This window comes from Nicotiana attenuata, unplaced genomic scaffold (genome assembly GCF_001879085.1).
Source record: "Nicotiana attenuata strain UT unplaced genomic scaffold, NIATTr2, whole genome shotgun sequence".
Classification (NCBI taxonomy): Eukaryota; Viridiplantae; Streptophyta; class Magnoliopsida; order Solanales; family Solanaceae; genus Nicotiana; species Nicotiana attenuata.
The window spans coordinates 37,784-50,712 of NW_017671994.1; the positions used below are offsets into that span (position 1 = coordinate 37,784).

General features: G+C 36.0%; 1 protein-coding gene across 1 annotated transcript; it reads left to right on the forward strand.

Annotated features, from left to right (window-relative positions):
- Positions 1 to 1,334: 1,334 nt before the first annotated feature.
- On the forward strand, positions 1,335 to 4,958 carry LOC109211237. The gene is made up of 2 exons (XM_019374742.1): positions 1,335 to 2,132; positions 3,315 to 4,958. Exons 1-2 carry the CDS (start codon positions 1,571 to 1,573, stop codon positions 4,733 to 4,735), a joined length of 1,983 nt encoding a protein of 660 aa, XP_019230287.1. The 5' UTR covers positions 1,335 to 1,570; the 3' UTR covers positions 4,736 to 4,958.
- Positions 4,959 to 12,929: the final 7,971 nt, after the last annotated feature.

Here is a 12,929-nt window from a genome sequence, read left to right on the forward strand (position 1 = left end):
TAACCCCGCCCTATAAGGAAGAAGTCTCCCAATCTGCCGCAGAATCTGGGCATGTGATAGAGTAGTCCCTAAAGTGAAACACAGCATACCCCACGTTGTCTGTGACCTGTTTTTCTGAGCTTTTTTCATATTATTATAAAAGGAGACCAGACCATCCAAGTTAGTTAAGGTGACAACGAGCTCGACTCACTGACAACCATTTAAATAATAACTTTTAGTATTAAAAACAATGAAATTCTTGCACACAAATACACAGCAATAAATCTCAATAACAACTACTACAATCAGAAAAACCATTTATTACTACACGTACTCTTCCTATAGTATTTTATTGGCAGAATATTTAATTTATCTCGTCACCATGAGATTAAATTTCTATGACACATTTTTCGATTATGGGCAACTTTTTACGGAACATTTTCAAAGTGTGTCTAGGATCTAAACTATGGATAAAACGTGATTTACGAGGTAAATTATGTACAAAAATTGATACATTTTATATCTAAAAATACATTAATACTCTCTTCTTTTAGTTGTGGTAAGATTTTTTTTAGCCCGTCTCAAAAAGAAGGATATAATTTTTTAAATTTAAAAATAATTTAACTTAAACTTCAATTTTATTCTAAATGAGAAGCTTTTAAAGTCATATAAATATTATAAAATACTTTAAATCATAAGTTTCAAAAGCTTTATAAACGTTATGATATATTCATGACCACTAATTTCAAAAACCTTGTTTTTTCTTAAACTCGAGCTTTGTCACATAAATAAGAATGGAGTAAGTATATATTAGTAATATTTTCATTTTATCCTCACAAACATGTTCCTACAACTCAAGAAATATCACGCGATATTTATGATTATAAGTTCTAAAAGTACTTTTGATATGTATGTTACAATTTTTTTTTTCTTTCAACTTGGTGTCCAATTTGCTTCTCTCACCTTCTTTAGCCGAGGGTCTATAAGAAACAGTCTTTCTGCCCTTTCAGGATAGGGGTAAGGCTGCGTACATCCTACCCTCCCCAGACCCCACTTGTGTGATTATACTGGATGGTTGTTGTTGTAACTTCATGTCCAATTAAACACTTCATATAAGCAGAGGTGGAGCCATGATTTCAAGCTTACAGGTTCGAAATTTCAATTGTTTGATGTTACTGGGTTCTAAAATATATTAATAATTTGTACATATTCAATCAAATTTTTAAAACAAATACAGGGTTCGAACAAAGCTAATGGGTTCGATCGAACCCGCTCCCAGCACTCTAGCCCCGTCCCCGCATATAAGTGTACTTATCAAACTCTTAAAATATGCAATATTCCACAAGCCAACATTATATAAGAAGGCCGAAAAGGAAAAAGAAAGTAAAAAAACTGCTACTCTATTTATCACAAATCTCGAATATCAGCTTACTCCCACTCCTCCATTGCCAAAACTCCAATAACAACATCTAAATGTAAACAATCTCCTTCTTCATTTCTCCATTTTTATCCTCCAAAATTTCTTAGTGGTCTAAATAAACCCTCCATTTTAATTTTCTGTAGTTCTTGATCTGGGATTTTGGTTTTATCAATGGCTGACATAGTTAAACAGATCTTGGCAAAGCCAATCCAACTAGCTGATCAAGTAACAAAAGCTGCAGACGAAGCAAGTTCATTTAAACAAGAATGTGCAGATATCAAATCCAAAACAGAAAAACTAGCATCACTTCTCCGTCAAGCAGCACGCGCTAGCAACGATCTTTACCAACGACCAACAAAACGAATCATTGAAGATACTGAGCAAGTCCTCGAAAAGGCGCTGTCCATCGTCGTAAAATGCAGAGCTAACGGGCTCGTGAAACGGGTTTTTACTATCATCCCTGCTGCTGCTTTTCGAAAAATGACTTCTCTGTTGGAGAATTCAATTGGTGATGTGTCGTGGCTACTACGAGTTTCGGCTTCAGCTAATGAACGTGCTGATGAGTATTTGGGACTGCCGCCTATTGCTGCTAATGAACCTATTCTGTGTTTGATTTGGGAACAGATTGCCATTTTGTATACAGGTTCGTTGGATGAGAGATCAGATGCGGCTGCATCGTTGGTTTCGTTGGCTCGGGATAATAATCGGTATGGGAAATTGATCATTGAAGAAGGTGCGTTGAAATTCTCGTCTAAAAGCTTAAACTGTTAGTTGGTTATATTATGTATGGCATTTGCACAAATTGCCTTTTTTGAGGTCATTATTTGAATTGTGTCCCTCAATTAACTTAGTGGATTAATTGACTGCAAAATTGAAAATTACTCTCTCCGGTTCATAATAAGTGTCCAATTTGCTTTTAGCACGCCCATTAAGAAAATACTAAATTCTATACAAAAATACCTACTATGACTAAACTATCCCTAATTAAACATTTAATGTGAGGAGTAAGAAAACTTTTTAGAGATATGTACATAGGGGTTATTTTGTAAAAACAAATTAAATTCTTTCTTGATTACATAACTGGACACTTATTTTGAACCAAAATAAAAAAGCAAATTGGACACTTATTGTGAACCGGAGGGAGTATCCAACTAATTTTAAAGGCAAAATTAGCCGATTGAGCTAACAAGGTCATAATTTAAAGAGTGGCTCATCAGAAAAGGTCATATGGTGCAAATAATCCGGTCATGTTTCAACATGTTCGTCACGTGTGGGCTTAATTCATTTCTTATGGACTAGATATGAAATAACACAAATAGCTGTTCATCCAATATCATAAACTAAAATAGCCGGCGGATGTATAATATATGAATACTTCATGTATAATATATGTATACCCGTGTATAGTCATTGTATAAACTATTTATACAGACTAGAAAAAATTAAACATTGAATCTGCCCGACTATTTGTGTAACAATTCCAAAAATATTCTTTTGTACTTTTTTGTGGTACTGAGATTTGAACTTAGGACTTCTGACTACCTTGATACCATAGTGAATTGTATGACCATTTTACAGAAAAGTTTAAGATATTACTCCCTCTGTTCAAGTTTATGTAAACTTATTTCCTTTTTGGTCCATTCCAAAAAAAATGACTCCTTTCTAAATTTGGAAACAATTTAGCGTAAACTTCCAATCTACCCTTAATGAGAAGCTTTTATAACCACACAAATACTCTGGGCCCCTTTTTGACTTGTTTAGGATCACAAATTCTAAAAGTCTTCATTTTTTCCTAAAATTCCGTGCTCAGTCAAACAGGTTCACATAAATTGAAATGGAGGGAATAGAACTTTAGGAAAAACTCTAAGCTATTGAATAGAGTGCGACTGTATTTAATTATATTATGTCTCAACAGGTGGAGTCGGACCCTTGTTGAAATTGTTGAAAGAAGGGAAATTGGAAGGTCAGGAGAATGCTGCTAAGGCAATTGGACTTCTTGGAAATGATCCTGAAAGTGTCGAACACATGGTACACGCTGGTGTTTGCTCAACGTTCGCGAAAATCCTGAAAGAAGCTCCAATGAAAGTTCAGTCAGTAGTGGCATGGGCAGTTGCTGAGCTCTCTGAACATTATCCGAAATGTCAAGATCTTTTTCAGCAGCATAATATAGTCCGGTTACTGGTTAGCCATCTCGCGTTTGAGACTGTCCAAGAACATAGCAAGTATGCTATAGTCAGCAAAGCCACTTCGATTCACGCTGTTGTTTTGGCTAGTAATATCAATAGCAATGTGAATAGCCCGATCAAGGTGAACGACGATGATGACAAGAATTGTCCCACTCCACATCCTTTGGGAAATAAGAAGCCGAATCAGATGCATAATGTGATTACCACTACTATGTCAATGAAAGGTCTAACGAAGGCGTATCAGCAAAATCTTGTCAATGGTGTGAACCAGATTTTCAATCAGGGCAAGATTAAAGGAAACAATGGTCTGAAGCAAAATCATGTCAATCATCAACATCAGCATATTGTTTCGTCGAATGGGGTGAGTAGTAACAAAGGTAGAGAAAATGAGGATCCTGCTACCAAAGCTTATATGAAGGCGATGGCTGCACGAGCATTATGGCAACTCGCCAAGGGAAATTCCTCTATTTGTCGTAGCATTACTGAATCGAGGGCGTTGCTTTGCTTTGCAGTACTATTAGAAAAAGGAACTGAAGATGTTAAGTACAATTCGTCGATGGCAGTAATGGAGATTACATCAGTAGCAGAACAGAATGCTGATTTGAGAAGATCGGCATTCAAGCCTAATACAACAGCATGCAAAGCTGTTGTTGATCAATTGCTGAGAATAATTGAAAAAGGAGATTCAGATTTACTTATTCCATGTATTAAATCTATCGGGAATTTAGCTAGGACTTTTCGAGCAACAGAGACGAGGATGATTAGTCCGTTAGTAAAGCTGCTCGACGAAAGAGAAACAGCAGTTTCTAAGGAAGCTGCTATGGCCCTTACAAAATTTGCTGGTTCAGATAACTACCTTCACTTAGATCATTCAAAGGCAATTATAAGCGCGGGAGGGGCGAATAAATTGATACAACTTGTTTACTTTGGTGAACAAAAAGTTCAGAGTCCAGCATTGCTTCTACTATGCTACATTGCGTTGCACGTTCCTGATAGCGAAGCGCTTGCTCAAGCTGAGGTGCTTACAGTGCTCGAATGGGCTTCGAAAAATACGTACTTGAGCCAACATGAAAAGGTGGAGAAAATGTTGCAGGAAGCAAAGAGTAGGCTGGAACTTTATCAGTCTAGAGGATCAAGGGGATTTCATTAATTGTAACAGTGACTAAATAATGTGCAGCATTTGTATGTTATTAGATGAAATTTTCTGTTGTTTTGGATTTTGTTTTGATGACCTTTGGTCAGGAAATGTACATAAGATGTGTCCTTTTAACCTTGGTCCAGTTGTGGAAAATAAGCCCCTAATTAAATCACCATTGATGTGTTGTAATTTTTTAGCTCCAAGATATGTGCAAATATTTTGCTGTAATGACAAATAAAAGTTTTTTTTTTTTTTTCTGGTTTTTCTTTTGGTCTCGTATTGAGGCCTTGATGTGACAACCCAAGCTTATGGCACGTATTATTCGTTTTGGACTCACATCCGCGCGGATTTGTCTTTCGGGCTACGCTACATCGAGCCCCAAAAGCGCGCGTACCATGTGAACTTGTGTCATGCCTTATAAAGCTCTTTACTTTCATCTCACATTCGACGACATGTGCACTCTTTCTTTAGAAACTTGCTAACTTAGAAATATGCTAGTCTGAATTTATACCCGACCCGCCCTCCGTCATGGGCATCGCACCTGACTAATCTGAATTTATACCGAGTAAGGTCCATAAAAAAGGAAAATGCTTCGCTTCATATTTTTTTCATTTTCAGAGCTCGAACCCGATAATTATAATTAAGGGTAGAGGAATTCTATGTGTCCCACCATACCGGTGGAGGTGCCAAATGAAAGTTGACATAAAGGCAGAAGTTATAGCTTTGAGGCCCCAGACTGGAAGGAGACATTTCTTAACTGACTCACAAAAACAGTTGTTATTCGATAGGTGAGGTGGCTCCAGGATCCACAAGCCTTATAATTAATGCCAGCTTTAACAGATTCAATTTGCAACTGAAAATATCGTCTTTTTAATAATATGCAGTATTATTACTAACTGATTGTCCATGCTATTGAAAATGCAATCTCAAAATGATTTGAGTAAATACTATATGGGGTCGTTTGGTTAGTGGGATGGGATAGGCAAGGATATCCAATGGGCCGGTATATCATATGAGATTAGCAATTCCATTTCCTATATGGGATACATAATCCCACCATTTTAGTACAAATAGGTAATAATTGCATGGGGCGCCCTATTTGGTTGCCCCTTTTTAACTTATACCCGTTTTGTTTTTCCGTTTGCATTCGTACCCATTTTTTTTGTTAAAAGCGTTTTAAAAAGACGATTTTGCCCTTCTTTAATAAAAGATTATTGACAAACTGCAAGAAAAAAACTTAAGTATGTTTAAGCTGAAGTTTCAGCAAATGAACTAAAAAACTTCAGCTTATTTAGACTGAAGTTTCGAATAAACTGCGTTGCAAAACTTCAGCATGTTTTGGTATGAAGTTTTAGCAAATGAACTAAATAACTTCAGCATGCGCTAGCAAAAACTCTTTAGAGAACTACATACTGCAAGACAAAAACTTAAGCATGTTTAATCTGAAGTTTTAGCAAATGAACTAAAACACTTAAGCATGTTTAGTCTGAAATTTTAGCAAATGAGCTAAATAACTTCAATATGTTTTGTCTGAACTTTTAGCAAATGAACTAAATAACTTCAGCATGCATTAGCAAAAACTCATTAGAAAATTACATACCGCAAGACAAAAGCTTAAGAATGTTTAGTCTGAAGTTTTAGCAAATGAACTAAAAAACTTAAGCATTTAGTCTGAAGTTTTAGCAAATGAACTAATTAACTTCAGCATGTTTGGTCAGAAGTTTAGCAAATGAACTAAATAACTTCAGCATGTTTAGACTGAAGTTTCGGATAAAACTCATGATAAAACTGTAGACTGCAGGATAAATAACTTCAGCATGCATTAGCATGAAGTTTTAGCTTCGATGTGAAACAACTTCATGCTATATTAGCATGAAGTTTAGCTTCAACATAAAACAACTTCATGCTATATTAACATGAAGTTTTAGCTTCAACATGAAACAACTTCATGCAAGTGTGATTCTGAAGATGAATCTGGATAAGTTTCTGGTTTTTTGATAAAGTTGCTGAGAGGAGAGGAGGAGATCTTTTTTCACGAATGAGGTTGCAGATCACGCGATTAATGCATGATGCAGGTTTTATATCTTTTGTCAAGGGTGTAATTGTCATATTATTACAGATTTTTTGTCAACTGGTTACCAAATCAATAATTTTTAAAAATAGGGTACAGGTTTAAAGGTGGCACAAATATAGGGCACGACTGCAAATCCCCTACAAATAGTTTCCAGGATTAAATAAGAAGAATTAATCCAAACAGCGGTCTATCCAACCACCTAAACCAAAAATAGCCGGTTAAGATACACATAACCAAACACGGGATAAGATAATCATGCATTTTATTCCGAGATTGTTATCCTTTATCCCACCAACCAAACGACCCATATATTAACACGGGACTTTTTTTAACACTGCCGATGTAGTTAAATCTTGTTTCTTTTTCATAAATCTAATATAAACAAGTTATTTATCATTTTATCAGTAAAATTAAACCCATAGCCTATAAAATAATTTTTTAATATTTCAAAATTCACCATATAACATTTCATATGTTTTTAAGCTCCAGAAATTGAAATTAATTAGATTTAGTACATACAGAGGGGCCATAAACTTTTCCCAGATCTACAGAACTTGATAAGATATGATTTATTTTAGGGTGTCTATTTCATCAGAGACATATGTGTTTGCATCTAGCTATTTGTTGTCCAAATCACAATTTATTTTAATAGCTACCGACTGCTGATATTATATTTATTATTTCATGCTAATTTTCTGATGTTTTTTTCCCATTAACGATTTGATAATGGTGATATACCCTACATTGTATAACAACCTATCATTGTCCCTAGCAGCACATGGATGAAATTATTAAATGAATAATTCGTACAATATAACCGAGAAATAATAGAATTAATAAATGAACCACATGTCTACTCTTTTATAATTAGGATATTTATATATAATTAGACCTCTATATAATATTCATCCTCTATAATAACATTTCGATAACGACTAAATTTTGTTAATCGATCTTTAATGTTATGTTAAATTACAAATATTCTCTATAACGACATTTTGTTATAATAACAAAAAAAATATTCCGACAAATAACAATATTATAGAGAGATTTTACTGTTTATAACCTTTATGTAATTATTATTTTTGGATATTAATATATAACCTAATGTCAATGTCTAAAAGGAAAAAAGAGCACCAGCAGCATATTCCTTCTTTAAAAAAAAAAGGCAAAACAGGAAGTAGGAAAGAAAATTTGTAAAATTCTCATTTTACTTAGATGTTAATTGCTCCATCACAGTCAATCATCTTTCTTAAGTAAAAGAACAAAAGAACCTCCTATAATTTTTTTCCTTGGGCTTCCGTGGTTTGGAACCCGCTATCTTAACTAATTCAAATTCATGTCACGTAGATCCACTAAGAAGGTAAGCGCTTTCTACCAAGAAAGCAAGAACCTTCCTCATTAGGTATTCCATCGATCTATTTATGATGTTCGGTCCAGTATTCAATAGGTCGCGCACCTTTTTAGTGTTTAAAAGAAAAGGCTAACATAAACTTAACTCTGGACTCGCGCAATTTCTTACTATCTAGTTCATGGCTTATTAGAAGTAGAAGACGCTTGGTTAGGATCTTATTGGTAGTTGTCAACTCAAAAATCAGCTTCTGTGGCATAAAATGGAATGTGTTATTATTTTAGATGAATTATATTATGATGTGTCCTACATACATAGATTTTTCTCAGGGGATATGATTTGAAATTGAATCAACTTTAACACCAGATAAGTCAAGCTTTGATTGAGATATTTTCATTAAAAAAAGTTAGTTTTTTTAAAAGATTTCCAACTCAATTTTCAAATAAAATCTATCAAAAACTTCAAATCAAACAGAATTGTGCATTTAATCGTTTGACTACAATTTAAGCGTGACACTTTCAGCCACATAATGATGTCCTTGATATATTTGAAACAGAGAAACTAGGAACTCAAAAGCAAGCCATGTGCAACCATTGGTCATCCTTCACATCAATAGCTACTTATATAGACATTGGGCTAGCTCGTACGCACAAATATTGGACCTAGGTTTGTTGATGGATCTGATCCGGTATTATAGCATATTAGCATTTTTATCAGACGGTGATAACAACTTTTCGTTATAATTTGGGGTCATTCATTTAGCAAACCATACGCGCCTTTGACTTTGAATAAACTCCAGCGTGGACTGCATAGATTTCACGTGTCAAAATACTTTGGTAAAAAGTTTAAATTTACCCCTAGCTCTATTCTAACCATGATTTAGAATTACCCTTTGTTATACTTCAAGTTGCAGCTCTGTTAGGGTGTGGGACAAAAACGAGACAATTTGCCAAAGACAAGAATATAAATGACCTTAAAGTACGACGTCGCTTGATAAAATTAAGATACTTCGTATAGTAAAAACGATGTTTTTGATAAAGTTCCCTATAAATTGTGTGTGTTGGCGAACTTGAGTTGAAATTCAGCTTCTTGGAGTTGGGTTGATCATGAGAGATCCCATATAGAAAAGGCTAATCCATTGGAGTAACTCCAAATGGTGTTGAGTATACGTTATATACACTAACAGTATAAAAATATTTTACAGTATAAGTGTATACCTGTTGTATAAGGTAATCAGTCTTATTTTTTAGGTTACTAATTCTATTTTTTATGAACAGTAACCTATAGATATCTTTCAAGTGAGCTGATTCTTTTACACTTTTAGTATAGTGTTCTCGAAGTTAACTCATTTCAATATATTACACCCCTCTCTAAAGATTGATAAAATAAGTTTACTGTTCAATTCACATTGAATAGCAATGTGATTAAGATTTTAACATGTGAAGTTTCTTTTTTAATTGTTGCAGGAGTTTGAGAAATGAAGGATTTCAGAGTGGAGTTTGCTGTCACTAGGGAGCAAACTAGTGAGAAAGGTCAAAAAGATGTACATCCAATTTCCAAACTAGAAGATTTCTTGTTTCAGTGTCCCACCCGATTTCCAGCACTCGCATTGTGGCTCCGAATAATTCAGATTCCTGTCAGGTAAGTTTCATTAAAGGAGGAAATGCTTCCTATCATAATTTTTTTTTATTCTAAAGGCTCAAACCCTAGACCTCTGATTAAGATTATCTATACGATCACAACCCTTAATCAAACTAGAATGGCTCAACACTTTTTTCAAGAAAGACAACACCTTTGTTTACATTTATGGATTCAAGGGAATGGTGAAGGGAATTGATGACATTATGACTTCACTTGCTTCAGGAGATGATAAAATATGCTGAAACTATGTCGTCACTTTATTTTGTACACATACATAAAATAAATAAAAAAACCATAAATTCCTAATTCATAAGATATGTTGAAACTATGAGCGCACTTTTTAAATAAATAATTGTATACACACCCTATAAAAGCCTATCCATTCCTTCGGACTCTGCAAATTTAAGTTGAGGGTTATTTTTTGCCTAGTTTTTGAAGGTATTAACTTGGCGGATTACAATTTTTTTTTGCTTTTTTTGTACAAACATGAGCCAAGTTTATGTTGATTTAACTATCTGCATTGGTGTAGATAGGTAACTTTTTCCTTCCTTTTTTTTTTGTGTGTGCGCGCGCGCGCTTATTTTCATAAATTGTGGCTCATTTTTGGAACTTTTGAAGTGCATGGATCAATAACATGAAATAGTTCAATCAACTTTAATTTTAAAGTAGACGGCTTTGGTGCCGTATTAAGGAATAAGGGTCAAATTTGCCCTTGCACTTTGCGAAATGGTCCGAATATTTCTATTTCGATTTGCCTTAAAATATGCGAAATGATTCAGATTTGCCCCCTGAATGTTAAGAAGTGGGTCATTGTTCCGGCGCGACAATGTTGTCTTCTTCAATACTTAGAACCACCAACGGCCAGGTGATTGATAATGGTCGAATCTGAACTATTTCGCAAATTTGATGCATAAATTTGAACCATTTTGCATAGTTCAAGGTCAAATTTGACCCCCTTTTCCTTGTTAAAAAATGGTCACGTATTAAATAACTTTTGTCTTTAGTCAATAAGTGCAAATCTAGTCCACTTTTGAACCTTTTTCCTATTATGCAGCGTGTTTCTGTTCCAGGTTTACATCAACAAACTCCTGCTAAACTGTAACATTTATTACTCCCTCCGTTCCAATTTATATGAACATGTTTGACTGGGCACAGAGTTTAAGAAAAAAATGAATACTTTTGAAATTTGTGGTCCTAAACAAGTCAAAAAGGGGTGTATACGACCAAAATGAGGGAGTTCGACTTTGGGGCTACTGTGGCACTCCACGCCCGACCTCGAGAAGCTCGAAGCAGAATTTGAAGTGTGACTCCGAGGTTCGTCCTCGAGGGAACATATCGAAGGTCACTGTGGTCAATCTCGGAGCAGTACAAATCGATGATCGTCATGGAAAGGCGGGAAAGCTCCCAAGGATACGTGGTTAGAGCTGACCAAGTCTGCAAGAATAGTACAAATCCATACTGAGCCATTATACAGCTGTACCAATAGCATTTCCTCGTCATTATTAGACATGTACTATGTTGGGATCCTCCCCCCCCCCCCCTATATAAAGGGGACCATTGTCATTTTGTAACATACATGAATATTCAATACAATAGAACATTCTCTGCTTTTCTTGCCAAAACGTGTTCAATAATTACTCTACAGATTTATTCTTTGTTCATTTATTGTTCTTCATTTATTGCTCATTATTAACCGCAAAAGGCTATCTTCGAGGCCTTCGATATCATTGTTTCTTCAGCAATTGTTCATTGCTAACTGCCCTAACTAGACCTCGAAGCCCCCTGTTCCAGCCAGCTCGAGGCCCAGTCTTGCGACAACATCGGTTTGCCTATCTTATTCTCTTTACTTACACTTAGCATCTATTGCCTAACAACTAGTATTGAAATAAATCACATATTTTTAGAACCATAAAATCAAATATAATTGTTAATACCATTTTCAAGGTAAATAGTTTGGCGCCCACCGTGGGGCTAAAAATAATAGTGATTGTTTTGGTGCTAGTTTTATGAAAACACAAGTTATTGTTCATACTTTTTCTTGTCGAAGAATCTTTGATTTCAGGTCAAAAAATGTCTAACTCAGCAAATGCACACGAAAACAACGTATTGGGCTTCAAGGAGAGAACGGTGCAGATGTCAGTGTACCACCGCAAAACTCAAGGGTGGCACCAGCACAAATCCCCGTTGACGTGGGCTCACGCAATGCTGTGCATGTCGATATAAGCTCTCATACCGACGGAAGTGTGCGCGGGGAAAACCAACACGAAGCACAGGGGACTCCAGCTCGGGAGGAAAGAGAAGTTAGCCTTCAAGTCATTTTTGAGATGTTGCAAGCACAACAAGTGGTTATTGCTCAGCTACAAAGTCAACAAAAAACTCCAAGCACAGCAGCGCCGGAAACGGCTCCTCGAGTCGAGCATGCACCAGAGAGATCGAGTAACAACGAGTCAGCAACAGACCTCGCTATTATGAAGATGCTCGAGGACCTCACCAAAAGGATTGAATCAAGAGAAAAGAAAATAGAGGATAACGATAAAAAGGTGGAGACTTATAACTCGAGGGTCGATCAGACCCCGGGCGCACCCCCGATTCTAAATGGCGTAGATTCAAAGAAGTTCGTACAAAAACCATTCCCATCAAGTGCGGCTCCGAAGCCCATCCCGAAGAAATTCATAATGCCCTATGTCTCGAAGTATAACGGGACCACAGACCCCAATGAGCACATTACCGCTTATACTTGTGCTGTAAAAGGGAATGACTTAAAGGATGATGAAATTGAGTCTGTCTGGTTGAAGAAATTTGGAGAAACACTGTCAAAGGGGGCTATGATGTGGTATCATAACCTACCCCCGAATTCAATAGATTCATTTGCCATGTTGGCAGACTCTTTACTAAGGGCACACGGTGGTGCCATCAAGGTCGCCACCAGGAAGTCTGATGTCTTCAAAATCAAACAGAGAGAAAACGACATGCTAAGGGAATTTGTATCTCGCTTTCAGATGGAGCGAATGGAATTACCACCACTCTCCGATGACTGGGCAGTACAGGCCTTCACTCAAGGCTTGAATGAAAGAAGCTCGGTAGCTTCGAAGCAGCCAAAATAAAATTTGATCGAATATCCCGCCGTGACCTGGGCAGAT

What these genes read in the sequence shown, in the direction of transcription:
- LOC109211237 (XM_019374742.1), top strand. Translation starts at nt 1,571, where the DNA reads ATGGCTGACATAGTTAAACAGATCTTGGCAAAGCCAATCCAACTAGCT. An exon ending in GAAATTGATCATTGAAGAAG is followed by an intron (nt 2,133 to 3,314) that starts GTGCGTTGAAAT and finishes ATGTCTCAACAG; the next exon opens with GTGGAGTCGGACCCTTGTTG.